General features: G+C 39.2%; 1 protein-coding gene across 1 annotated transcript in view; it reads left to right on the top strand.

Moving 5' to 3' along the window:
• The window catches only part of PEX1 (peroxisomal biogenesis factor 1), a 76,899-nt gene that overhangs the window by 22,629 nt on the left and 40,981 nt on the right, over nt 1-13,289 (top strand). Inside the window, exons 6-10 of the mRNA XM_040260278.1 lie at nt 1,545-1,664; nt 8,227-8,350; nt 8,582-8,685; nt 9,586-9,668; nt 10,823-10,955. Coding sequence (XP_040116212.1) covers nt 1,545-1,664; nt 8,227-8,350; nt 8,582-8,685; nt 9,586-9,668; nt 10,823-10,955 — 564 coding nt within the window. The remainder of the gene's footprint in view (nt 1-1,544; nt 1,665-8,226; nt 8,351-8,581; nt 8,686-9,585; nt 9,669-10,822; nt 10,956-13,289) is intronic.

Genomic DNA, 13,289 nt, shown 5'->3' with positions numbered 1-13,289 from the left:
TAGCAAATGGGTTAGTATAAATCATATAAAATAATTTTATGTTGCTTGAACTTGCCCAAATTTTGAACTAAAATATTATAAGATTTTATGCACAAGTTGAAAACCAGTGTAATAAATACTATTTAAAGTCCCCCTCCTCTAGTCTCCCCTGGTGGCTCAGATGGTAAAGAATCTGCCTGCAATGCAGGAGACCAGGGTTTGAGCCCTAGTTCGGAAAGATCTCCTGGAGAAGGAAATGGCAACCCACTCCAGTATTCTTGCCTGGAGAATCCCATGGACGGAGGAACCTGGCTGGCTGCAGTCCACGGGGTCACACAGAGTCGGACACGACTGACTAACAACGACGACAACAACAAAAATTCCCGTGGGGACACATTTCTGATTGCAGGGTAAAGTCCTCCTTTGGGTAAGGTTTGTGTGTTTTCCTGGCTAATAAACTTGGACAGGTAAAAGCTAAGATAGATGCAGGCCCAGAGAGGTCAAAATTACCTGCCTGGGGTAACAAGTCAGTAAGTAGAATGAGGATTCAGACCCTATGCTTCAGATGGAGTGCTCTACGAAGCCTCACATCTCTAATGCCTGAAGATTTGCTTCCACCTTCCTGAAAGCAAAGGAATGTCTTGGTATGCACTGGGGGAAATGCCCAGTGTAGGGAGAGGCCCATGGCGTGAGTTGGCCGGGAGTCAGAGGCACCCAGAAAGCTCCTTGCCCTGCTGGTATTGTTTTTTTGCTGTGATGGAGAGCGAAAGCAGCACAACTAGCATTTCACCTCGTCATCCTAACTTCAGATGTTAATGTTAATTTTATATGAAGTGAGCCACCAGCCTCCTTTATTTTAATCTAATTTTGAAGGAAGATCATTAGAACAGGGAAGAACGATGGAAAGGAAAGGGAGTCTCCTTAGTAGATTTCTTTTACTCTCACAGTTTAGACTGTGACCTTTAGGTAGGTGACTTACAAGTTGTAATCTCTTCAGCCTACATCATTCTCTAAAGCTCCAACCATGCCTCATATTTTCTGTTATCTCTAATCTCTTCCTCAAGAAGATCCCACTGCATCTTGAAAATCATATTGTCTGAACTTGTTAATGGACCTGTCTGTTTCTAATAATAGTTCTGCCATTAGGCAGGAAACACTGTTATTTCCTTGATATTATATGGTGAGGATGGGGTGAAAAAGTGGTGACCGAGTGCTGGAGACCAGGAGAGACGGCCGTGAGGAGCCTGCACTTGCCACTCTGCAGTCAGGTTGGGAGGATGGCCAGTGAGAGATGGCAGTTAGCTGCCACCAGGAACTCAGGCTGGCTTAACCAGAGAGAGCGAAAGTGATCACCTTCTGAAGAGGATGTTAAAGAAACAACTGTAGAAAAAAATTGAAATGTTAGTATTATAACAGTACCTGAATGCCCACCTATACTATCGGTCATGGCAGTATCTTATCATTCACCTGAGTTGATAGAAATTAATATCAGTGTTTATGCTGTGGAATATTTCTTAATCAAGATTTTAACATTTGTGTTTTAAATTCATTTTTATATATTTCAGATTCCAGATGACCTGAGAAAGAGGCTAAATATAGAAATGCATGCAGTCGTCAGAATAACTCCAGTGGAAGTTACCCCTAACATTCCGAGATCTCTAAAACTACAACCTACAGAAAACTTAGTGAGTTCACATTTATGTATCACAGTTATTTTACATGCATGGTAAAGTTTCTAGTTGCTTTAGCTAAGTAATAAGAATGTACTCCTTTATTCTAGAAGGGCAAAGAAGTCCTTTGGTTTTATTGTAATAAAATACATATAAGATAAAATGCTGTTTTAACTCTTTAAGTGTGCAATTTAGTGCCATTAAGTACATTTATAACATGAAACCATCACTATTTCTGAAACTTTTCCATCCACTGAAGAGAAACTTTGTGCCCATTAAGCAATCGCTCCCCACCCTTTCCTCTCCCAATTCTCAACTGTGATCAGTGTCTGTGAATTTGCTTATTCTAGATCTTATATGTAGGTGGAGTCATACAATATTTGCCCTTTGTGTCTTTGTTATTTCATTTAACATGTTGTCAGGGTTTATCCACACTGTAGCATATATCAAACTTCATTCCTGTTTATGGCTGCATAGTATTCCATTGTATGTATATATACACATGTTGTTTATTCATCTGTTGATGGACACTGGGGTTATTTCTGCCTTTAAAAAAAAAAACTGTTCTGATTAATGCTGCTGTGAATATTGATATACAGATATTTGAGTCCCTACTTCCGGTGCTTTTGGGTACATACCTGGGAGTTGAATTGCTAGATCAAATGGTATTGTTTACCTATTTCAGAAACCAAAAGGCCTTTTTTTTCCTGCTCTGGAACTTCGTTGCTGCAGGCAGGCTTTCTCTAGTTGCAGTGAGCAGGGCTGCTCTCTAGTTGCGGTGCACGAGCTTCTCACTGCAGTGGTGTCTCTTGTTGCAGAGTATGGCTCAGTAGTTGTGGTGCTTGAGCTTAGTCGCCCCATGGCATGTGGGATCTTCCTGGACCAGGGATCAAACCTGTGTCCCCTTCATTGGCAGGCAGATTCTTAACCACTGGACCACCAGGAAAGTCTGCAAGAAGTCTTTAATAAATGATATACATATAACATACATTGTGCCAATGCAAATATGGATAATTTGGCATTTAAAGGATTGATATTTTTGCTATATCTGGGCAGTTTTTTAAGAAAGTTCTCACATGTTTCAATATTAACAGTGCAGTGTAAAAGAGAGCTAGACTGTTTTACTTTTCAACACTTAATTTTGATAGAAACTGATATGGTCAGGAATTGAAGTATGGAACTTAATTTTAAAATCTCTTTAGAATATTATCAGGCTTCCCTGATAGCTCAGTTGGTAAAGAATCTGGCTGCAATACAGGAGACCCCAGTTCGGTTCCTGGGTCGAGAAGACGTGCTGGAGAAGGGAAAGGCTACCCACTCCAGTATTCTGTCCTGGAGAATTCCAGAGACTGTATAGTCCAAGGGGTCCAAAGAGTCAGATGCAACTGAGTGACTTTGATTTATTTTCCTTTAGAGTGTTATCATCTGTACCAACATAGATTACCAGTTCTCAGAGAATTGTAACACAGGAAAATTATATGTTCAGAAAATGCCAAACATGATTCAATCCTTCTCTGATAATTTGCATTATACTTCCGGGTCCTCTGGATAATGATGGTCATTGTGTCAAGGTCATTATAAAACCATTTTCACAGATCTTTCTGCTTGACGGAACCTCAGATAAAATAGTTTATATTCTGTGACTAGAGAAGAAGAAAACAGATAGAACACATGCTATTTCCATAATAGTATGCAACTGAGCATTTAACATATTCACTGATTTGTAGTTTTAACTTTCTGATTCTTTGGTCTTCGGTTGTTTTCTGATTTGTGCTTTGTGTTATAGTTGATTTACTTTAGAGTATAGTTGATTTACAGTGTTGTTAGTTTCAGATGTATAGCAGATTGATTCAGTTCTACATATATCCATTCTTTTTCAGATTCTTGTCCCATGTAGATTATTACAGAATATTGACTGGAGTTCTCTGTGCTATACAGTAGTTCCTTGTTGATTATTTTATATACAGTAGTGTGTATATGTTAATCTCAAACTCCTAATTTATCTTCCCTCCACCTTTGCACTTTGATAACCATAAGTTGTTTTTGGAATCTGTGAATCTTGTTTCTGTTTTGTAAATAAATTTATTTGTATCATATTTTTTAGATTCCACATATAGGTGAAATCTTTTTCTGTCTGAAATAGAAGTAATTCAATTAGTATGATTTATGTCAGAGTGTTCTGGGTATGTTTTCCTCTAAGAATTATTTTAATTAGATTATAGTTACTTTACGATGTTTTACAGCAAACTGAATTAGCTGTTTGTTTAGTCGTGAAGTCATGTCTGACTCTGCATGCGACCCCATGGACTGCAGCAACCAGGCCTCCCTGTCCTTCACTATCTCCCGGAGATTGTTCAGACTCATATCCATTGAGTTGGTGATGCCATCCAACCACTTCATCCTCTGCTGACCTCTTCTTTTGCCTTAAATCTTCCCTAGCATCAGAGTCTTTCCAGTGAGTCAACTCGTTGCATCAGGTGGCCGAAGTATTAGAGTTTCAGCATCAGTCTTTTCAATGAATATTCAGGACTGATTTCCTTTAGGATTGACTAGTTTAATCTCCTGCAGTTCAAGGGACTCTCAAGCGTCTTCTCCAGCACCACAATTTGAAGGCATCAATTCTTTGGAACTCAGCCTTCTTTATGGTCTAATTCTCTCATCAATACATGACTAGTGCAAAGACCCTAGCTTTGACTATACGGACATTTGTCAGTGAAGTGATGTCTTTGCTTTTTAGTACAACTGTAGGTTTGTCACAGCTTGCTGCCCAAGAAGCAAGCTTCTGATTTCATGGCTGCAGTCACTGCCCGCAGTGATTTTGGACAGAAGAAGAGAGACTCTGTCGCTGCTTCTACGCTTACCCCATCTGTTTGCCATGAAGTGATGGGACCGAATGTCATGCTGTTAGCTTTTTGAGTGCTGAGTTGTAAGCCACTTTTTCACTCTCCTCTTTCACTTTCATCAAGAAGCTTTTTAGTTCCTCTTCACTTTGTGCCATTAGGGTGGTGTCATCTGCATATCTGAGGTTGTTGATATTTCTCCCAGCAGTCTTGATTCCAGCTTGTAACTCATCCAGCCCAGTATTTCGCATAATGTACTGTCTGTATAAGTTAAATATGCAGGGTGACAATATATAGCTTTGACATACTCCTTTCTGAAGTTTGAACCAGTCTGCTGTTTCATATAAGATTCTAACTGTTGCTTCCTGACCAGTATACAGGTTTCTCAGGAGACAGGTAAGATTGTCTGGTATTCCCGTCTCTAAGAATTTTCCACAGTTTATTGTGATCGGCTTTCCCATAGTCAGTGAAGCAGAAGTAGTTTTTTTTTGGTTGGTTTTTTTGTTCTTTCTGGAATTCCCTTGCTTTGTCTATGATCCAGTGAATGTTGGCAGCTTGATCTTGGTTCCTCTGCCTTTTCTAAGTCCAGCTTGTACACATGGAAGGTCTTGGGTTTTAAATACTGATGAAGCCTAGCTTGAGGCATTTTTGAGCATAACCTTACTAGCGTGAGAAATGAGTGCAAATGTATGGTAGTTTTTACATTCTTTGGCACTGCCCTTCTTTGGGATTGGAATGAAAACGGACCTTTTCCAGTCCTGTGGCCACTGCTGGGTTTTCTAGATTTGCTGACATATTGAGTGGAGCACTTTTAACAGCATCATCTTTTAGAATTTGAAATAGGTCAGCTGGAATCCCATCACCTCCACTAGCTTCGTTGATAGTAATGCTTCCTAAGGGCCACTTAACTTCACACTCTAGGAAGTCACACTTCACACTCAGCTCTTGCTGAGTGACAACATTGTCTTGGTTATCCAGGTCATTAAGAGCTTTTTTGTACAGTTCTTCTGTGTGTTCTTGCCACCTCTCCTAAATCTGTTTGTTTTTTCAAGCTTCTGGTTCTTTCTTAAATGTTTCTTGTGTCCTGTCTGTGCCACCATTCTTTTGTTGAGATCTTGAGTCATCTTTACTCTGCTGAATTCTTCCCCAGGCAGATTGCCTGTCTCTGCTTCACTTCGTTGTTCTTCTGGGGTTTTATCAGGCTTCTTTGTCTGGAACATGTTCCTCAGCTGGGTCACACTTTCTGACTTTCCGTGTTTGTGGTCTCTGTTCCTCAGGCTGCAGGATTGTGGTTCCTCTCGCTTCTGGTGTTTCCCCCTAGTTGGTGAGGTTGATCCAGCGGCGTGTGCAGGCCTCCTGTTGGGAGAGACTGCTGCCTGGCCCCCCCACCCCCCGCCACAGTGAGTGGATCTCGGTCTTGTCTGTCTTATCTGTCTTGTCGGCAGGGCTGTGTCATGGGGTGTGTTTGGAGGCAGCTGTTGGCTCAGGGAGGCAAATGGGCAGCCTGCCTGTTCCTGAGCTGGGCTGTGCTCCCACCCTGGTGGTGGTTCTGGGGCATCCCAGCGCTGGAGCCTGCAGGCTGTTCGGGGGGCCAGGCCTCCGGGAGTGCTCATGCCCGTGAACAGTGCCTGGAGCCTCTGCCCCCTTCGTCCTTGTCCTCACAGGGAGCCCCAGCCAGTCCCCACCTCCCCAGGGAGCCGCCCACGGCCTGCAGGCAATTCCAGCCCGGGTTCCCGTGGAGTCACCGTCTAGCCCTGCACCGTAGTGCACATGAAGCCTTGCTGAGCTCCGGCATTGAAGCTGCACCGGCCTTCACAGACCAGAGACGCTGATGGCTCCGCCTCCCGGTGCCAGACCCCCTGCCTGGGCCGCTGACATAGGGCCCAGAGCTCTCTCACCCCTGTGGCAGAACTTCTGCGGTACTATTATTTTCCAGTCTGTGGGTCTCCCACCCAGCAGGTATAGGATTTGATTATAGCACAGAAGCACCCCTCCTGCTGTCTTATTGTAGCTTTTCTTCGCCTTTGGATGTAGAATATATTTTATGGTAGGTTCGGGTCTTCGTTGTAGATGTTTGTATAGCAGTTAGTTGTGATTTAGCTCTTTTCTTGAGAAGAGGTGAGCTGAAGTCCTTTTACTCACCCTCTTATCTCTGTCTTGTCTCTCAGTATCTTTTTAAAAACCATGTGAAGGAAATTTAACATTGTCTTGATAACTCAAGGATTTTCAGAGTCAGATATTTTGCTGTCTATATTGCATTGATATTCTTAAGTAATCTTTAAACATATAGGTCATAGTATAAAAGTTTTTGTAATGTGGAACTTTCATGGCTCTTGACTTATAAAGTTTTGAGTTCTTTTTTTTTTTAAGTTTATAGGAGCTCTGCTTTTAACTTGGTTATTGATCTTGATATTTTTTACAAAAACTAGGTCTTATGTACAAAAATAATTAGCCACAGCTCATTAGTTTTTTGTTTTTTCCTCTGGTATCGGCAATGGGATATTTCCTTTCCTGTTCCTAGTTGTATGCTTTGGTGGAAGCTGTGTGACCTTGGCAGGTCTCTCTAGGCTGATTATATCATTTAGGACAGAAAGATGTTTGATTCTAGAGGAACTGTGAGTTGCTTTCTGATTCTAAAAGTCTTGATTTTAAATAGTTTTCATTTTAATTTTATGACTTTCTCTTGGTCTTTAATCCCATTTTCCAATAATACACAAGGAAGTAACTGACTTATTTCTCTGATTTTTAAGAGTGGGAAAGTGATCCCTTTTCTTAGTTTAGCTTGCTTTTTTAATGGTGAGCGTGTTCTAAACTGAGCTTAATCAGTGGACCTAATGAATGAAGAGAGAAAACAGATATGAGTTTTTATATATGAGCTGTTAGACAATAGATACGGGAGTTGCAAAATGGTAGAAGTTTATTTTCCTAGGGAGATAGTGTCTTTCACATATGAATTTTGGTTAGTTCTGTTTTGTATTTTAAGAAGATTGTTTAAACTTAATAATATTAATCTAAAAGCTTCAGAAATTAGCAGTTTTTCTCAGAATTTTTTCCTATCTTTTGAACAGTTTATTAACACTCTAATTGTTGAACGTATCAGCCAGCATAGGAAAAAAAGAAAGTGAGACTAACATACAAAGAGTTTGTTTTTCTCATGTGCAAAGAAGTTTGGAGGTGCTCACAGGTGGCTAAACCACGTAGGCACGGATCCAGGTTCCTCTGATTGCTCTCTTCTGTCATCTTTAGCCTTTGTCTCTCCTCCGCTTAGATGCAAGGTATTTACGGTGGTAATAGACATCACATCTGCACTCTTGGCAGCAGATGGAAAGGCGTCTTCTTCTTGCAGGGTCTCTCCACCGTTCAGTTCGGGAGAGAAGGCCTTCTCTTGGACTGGTGCAGCCACACACGTGCACACACAGCTCCAAGCTGGGAGCAGAGGGGCCTGCTCCCTGACTGCAGTTTGCTTCACAGGAAGCAGGAGAGAATAGGGTTGGAATGGTTATCAAGTGAGCTGAATTATGCTCTGTGTATCACTGGGCATAGAAAAAAGGAGCATTTAGAACTTTGCCGCTTGTGTGACTTTTCCTTCAGGCCGCACCATACTCATTGTACTGTAACGGCAAGTCCCAAACCTGCGCCTGTGACCATCACTTTACTGGTGAGATGAGGTATTAAAGTAAGAATGTTAAGTCCAGGTAGTAGAGTATCGTTACTGTTTCTTCCCTTTCCTCTGGCAGTCTGAAGATGTAAGTGAAGAAGACGTAAAAACTGTGTTCTATTCATGGCTACAGCAGTCTGCCACTACCACAATTCCTCTGATAGTGTCTGAGGAGGAGTACATTAAACTGGAAATGAAAGATGGTAAGTATAGTTTATTTGTTGTTTTGATATTTTTCCTATTAAAGAAGTTGGAAATTTTTTCATTGTTTTTCCATCTTGTGATAAGTATGAACAGGAAACCTAATAATGATAATTAAACAGTAGATTTTATGTGTCAAAGAATCTTTTTATTTAAATGTAAATGAATTTAAATTTTAAATTATTTCATCTCAGCTTCAGTACTAACTGCATTTATTACTTTCTTTATAATAGGGGTGAAGGAGTTTTCTCTGAATATAGTTCATTCTTGGGAAAAGGAAAAAGAAAAAAAAATTTTTCTATTGAGCACCAATCTGCTGCAGAAGATGACAATACAAGTAATTACATACTACTGAATATTTAATGATAATATTTTCACATGTGATTGATTCTAAACTATGAATTTACTTGTTAAGACCTTGCATCCTAAACTGTATTAGAAACTCAAATGATAAGAGTAAGGAATAACTTGATTTAAAATATTTTATTCTGTAATCTTTTTAACTCTCCTAAACAAATGACTGATTTATCCTAAATTTTAAATGGATGCTTCAGCAAAATTGTTCCAGGAATAGAATTGATCATGTTAACTGGCCACTGGATCATGATTTTAAACTCTTCTAGTATGGGAACAAATGAAAACTTAGCTGGGGCGGGTAATTTTTTTTAATTCATATTTTTATTTGCAGTTTTGTTGCACAGCCCATACTATTTTGTCAGTTCTTAAATTCTCAACTCTTCACAACTGTTACCAGATTACTTTTCTTCCAGATATATGTTTAAAGTACTCTTTTTAGAACATTATGTTTTGGTTAGGATATTTACTAACCAGTCATTATAGAACTGAAGATGAATTAAAGTCATTTAGAATTTCAGTGGTTTGAAAGTAGATATTATTTCCTTACTTTGGTGAAATACAATTTAAGGAATACCAGTCAGAGACGATACAGATGGAAAATTGTGAAAAGAATGTGACATAAATCAAAATTGGAAATAAAGATATATCTCTAAACTGTATGAAGGAGACATTCTTTACTACTTGTTAACTATAAATATTTATATTCCTTAGATGAGTAAATTATTATTGTTAGGGCTATTTTAAGTAATAATCTTGCATGCACAGTATATCTTTTCTCTCTGGTGTAACAGAATCAGCAATTCAGTTTCCTGGAACCCAAGAAAAGCAGGCAAAAGATATTATTTTGACATGTAAAATTGATTTTTCCTTGCTACTATAGGTCCTTCTAGATCCTATGGTAAAAGAAGAAAACAGTGAGGAAATTGACTTTATTCTTCCTTTTTTAAAGCTGAACTGCTTGGGGTAAGAAGTTACAGCCATACTGGCATGTTTAGACACATTTAACATTACCTGTCTTAGGGCTTTTATGTGTAAATATTAAATTAGATGTCAGCGTCGTTGACAGTCTTACTAATGTAATGGTAGATAGTTTTTTCAAGGATTGTTTCTGTTTTCACACCTGGCTTAGTAATTTGCCTTGTCTTCTTAGATAAACTAAAAGTCTGAAACGTATTAGAAATTTTACTTTGCGATTTGATCTGTGAGAGGAGAGCCAACTAGATATGACCTGGATCATACATGCTTGAATAAAACAATAATCTTTTGAAATTAATAAATTAGCTTTGAAAGTTAAATCCAAAGACATTAGTTGAGTGTTTAAAAATATTTCAAATTAAGTTATTCCTTTACTGCCTTATAGATGTACTAATTGATGGGAATTATTTCTGTTTTCCTTAACTTTTAAGACAAATTTGAAAAGAACCTCAATTTCTTTAGCTCTTAATACAGTATAAGAATCTCACATAAACTGTTACTTAGAATTCATCACAGAGGCCTTTAATGGATGTAGTAGTAGTGATTTGATTTTATGTAATAGTACAATCTAGAAAGGTTTTAGTTAAAGGATTAAACTACAAAACAACAATAATCTGCTTTTTAAAGTAAATAATCTACTTTATAAAGTAAAAACTCATCAGTTCAGACTAATTTTAATAATTTATGATATTTATTATCAGAAATAAACTGACAGAATCAGGAAGTAGGTTGAAGTTCATGTTTGTGTAATCTTCAGATTGAAACTGGATTTCAAAGATATTTAAGAGGAAATAAGTCTTCAGTTATCCTAATACTTTAAAAGCGCTCATGTATGATAATGTTAACAAGCCAGAAATCATTTTGAGGGGGATATGTGTGTGTATTAAGACAAATCTTCTTAAGGATTCCTATTTGGGCAGAATTTCTAGTTACTGCACATATTTGAAAGTAGTAAAATTAGTTTTAAAATCTGTGACTCAGATTTGGCATTAAATCATTTTACTCTCAAGTAAGGGAAGATTTCCAAGAGTTTACTCTTTTTATACATCATTAACTAGCCTGCAAAGGAATATTTCCAAATAGTTAATAGCTAGATTTTATCCTATTTTAGCGTTTGATCATACAATTTACATGTTTTGCAGAGGAGTGAATTCCTTAGGCATCTCCTCCATGGAGCACATCACTCATAGCCTCCTGGGGCGCCCTTTGTCTCGGCAACTGGTGTCCCTTGTGGCAGGACTTAGAAATGGAGCCCTTTTACTCACGGGAGGAAAGGTATGTGGTTAAAATAGGCTCATTTTCATTAATTAGCATTTTTTTTAACTTTTAAAAAAATTTAAAAATATGTATATGGCTGCACCTGTTCTTGGTTGCAGCATGTAGGGTCTTTTTGTTGTGCCATACAACCTCTTAGTTACAGCCTGTGGGATCTAGTTCCCTGACCAGGGATCAAACCTGGGCCCCCTACATTGGGAATGGAGGCTCTTGGCCACTGGACCATCAGGGAAGTACCTGATTAGCCATTTTTAATTCCTCTCTCTTTGAGTTTTAATCATCTGTTATATAGGGTTGTTGATACGATAGATGGAAAGAATTTATTCATTCACTAATATTTTTGAGTGCCTGCTATTAGCTATTGAGAAAACAGTGTGGAATTAGGTGGTGTTCTCCCTGCTGTTTTTCTATTTCAGTTGATATGATTGTATGAATTTTCTTTTTTATGATGTTGGTAGGGTGTTAAATAGGGATTCCCTGGTGACTCAGTAGTAAAAAATCCACCTGTCAATGCAGGAGGCACAGGTTGATCCCTGAGTTGGGAAGATCCCCTGGAGGAGAAAATGGCAACGTACTCCAGTATTCTTGCCTGGTAAATCTCGTGGACAGAGGAGCCTGGCAGGCTACACCCATGAGGTCACAAAGGGTCAGACATGGCTTAGTGACTAAATGACAACAAAGCGTGTTAATGGGGCTGATTAATTTTGAAACGTTGAATCAGCCATGCAAGTCTGTAATAACCCACCTAGCAGTGGTCTGTTATTCTTTTTATACTTTGCTGAGTTCTGTTTGCTGATATTCTGTTGAGGATTTTTGCATGTAAATTCATGATCAGTATTAGCCTGTTACTCTGCCTTTGGTTTTGCTCTCAGAGTAATACTGGCCTCACAGAATGGCTTGAAAAATGTTCCCTTCTGTTCTGATTTTTGGAAGGGAGTATATAAAATTGATGTAAATTCTTTAAAATTTTAGTAAAATCTCCACTGAAACCACCTGTGCCTAGAGATTTCTTTATATATTTTTTATAAATTCACAAGTCTTTATTCATCTGTTTCATTTTGGCAGGTGTTTGGTAGTTTGTAGTTTTTGAAGAATGTGTTTGTTTCTTCTAAGTTGTCAAATTTGTGAGCGTGAAGTTGCTTGTAGTATTCTCTAACTGTGCTCTTTAAAAAAATTTTTTATAGGAATATAGTTGCTTTACTAGAGAAGGGAATGGCAACCCACTCCAGTATTCTTGCCTGGAGAATCCCATGGACAGAGGAGCCTGGTGGGCTGCAGTCCACGGGGTCGCAAAGAGTTGGACGCAGCTGAACGCCTGACACTAGAGTTGCTTGACAGTGTTAGTTTCTGCTGTACAGCAGAGTGAGTCAGCTGTAGGTTTATACACGTGCCCCGTTTTTTAGATTCCTTCCCACTTGTGTGTGTCCCATTTAGGTCACCATGAAGCATTGAGTAGCGCTCCCTGAGCTATACAGTAGTGTCCTGATTAGTTATCTACTTTATGCATAGTAGCAATAGTATATATATGTCAATCCCAGTCTCCTAATTCATCCCACCACGGCTTCTTTGCTCACTCGATGTCCATAGGTTTGTTCTCTGTGTCTGGGTCTCTGTTTCTGCTTTGCAGATGAGATCATCTATACCATTTGTCTAGGTTCCACATATATGCATTAATATATTTGTTCTCTTCACTCTGAGACAGTCTCTAAGTCCATCCACGTCTCTACAAATGACCCAGTTTCATTCCTTTTTATGGCTAAATAGTATTCCTCTCTGGTGTGTGTGTGTGTGTGTTTGTGTGTGTCTGTGTCTGTGTGCGTGCATGCCACATCTTTTTTTTTTAACACCAGAAAACATTTTGTATTGGGGTATGGCCGATTAACAATATTGTGACAGTTTCAGGCGAACAGTGAAGGGCCTCAGCCATACATGTATCCGTTCTCCCCCAAGCTCCCCTCCTGTCCAGGCTGCCACGTGACATTGAGCAGAGTTCCTTGGGCTGTACAGTAGTGTTTTGTTGATTATCCATTTTAAATATAGTGGTGTGTACATGACCTTCCTAGAGTCCTTAACTGTCCCCCCTGCCCTGGCAACCATGAGTTCATTTTCTAAGGCAGTGAGTTTCTTTCCCTTTTGTAAGTAAGTTCATTAGTATCATTTCTTTTCAGGCTCCATATACTAGGGATGTCATATGACATTTTTCCTTCTCTGTGTGACTGACTTCACTCTGTATGACAGTCTCTAGGTCCGTTCGCATCTCCACAGATGACCCGAGAGTGATACTCCAGTGTGTGTGTGTGTGTGTGTGTGTGCGTTCGCATCTCCACAGATGAC

This window comes from Oryx dammah, unplaced genomic scaffold (genome assembly GCF_014754425.2).
Source record: "Oryx dammah isolate SB20612 unplaced genomic scaffold, SCBI_Odam_1.1 HiC_scaffold_18, whole genome shotgun sequence".
Classification (NCBI taxonomy): Eukaryota; Metazoa; Chordata; class Mammalia; order Artiodactyla; family Bovidae; genus Oryx; species Oryx dammah.
This window is presented reverse-complemented; position numbering and strand designations above follow the sequence as displayed.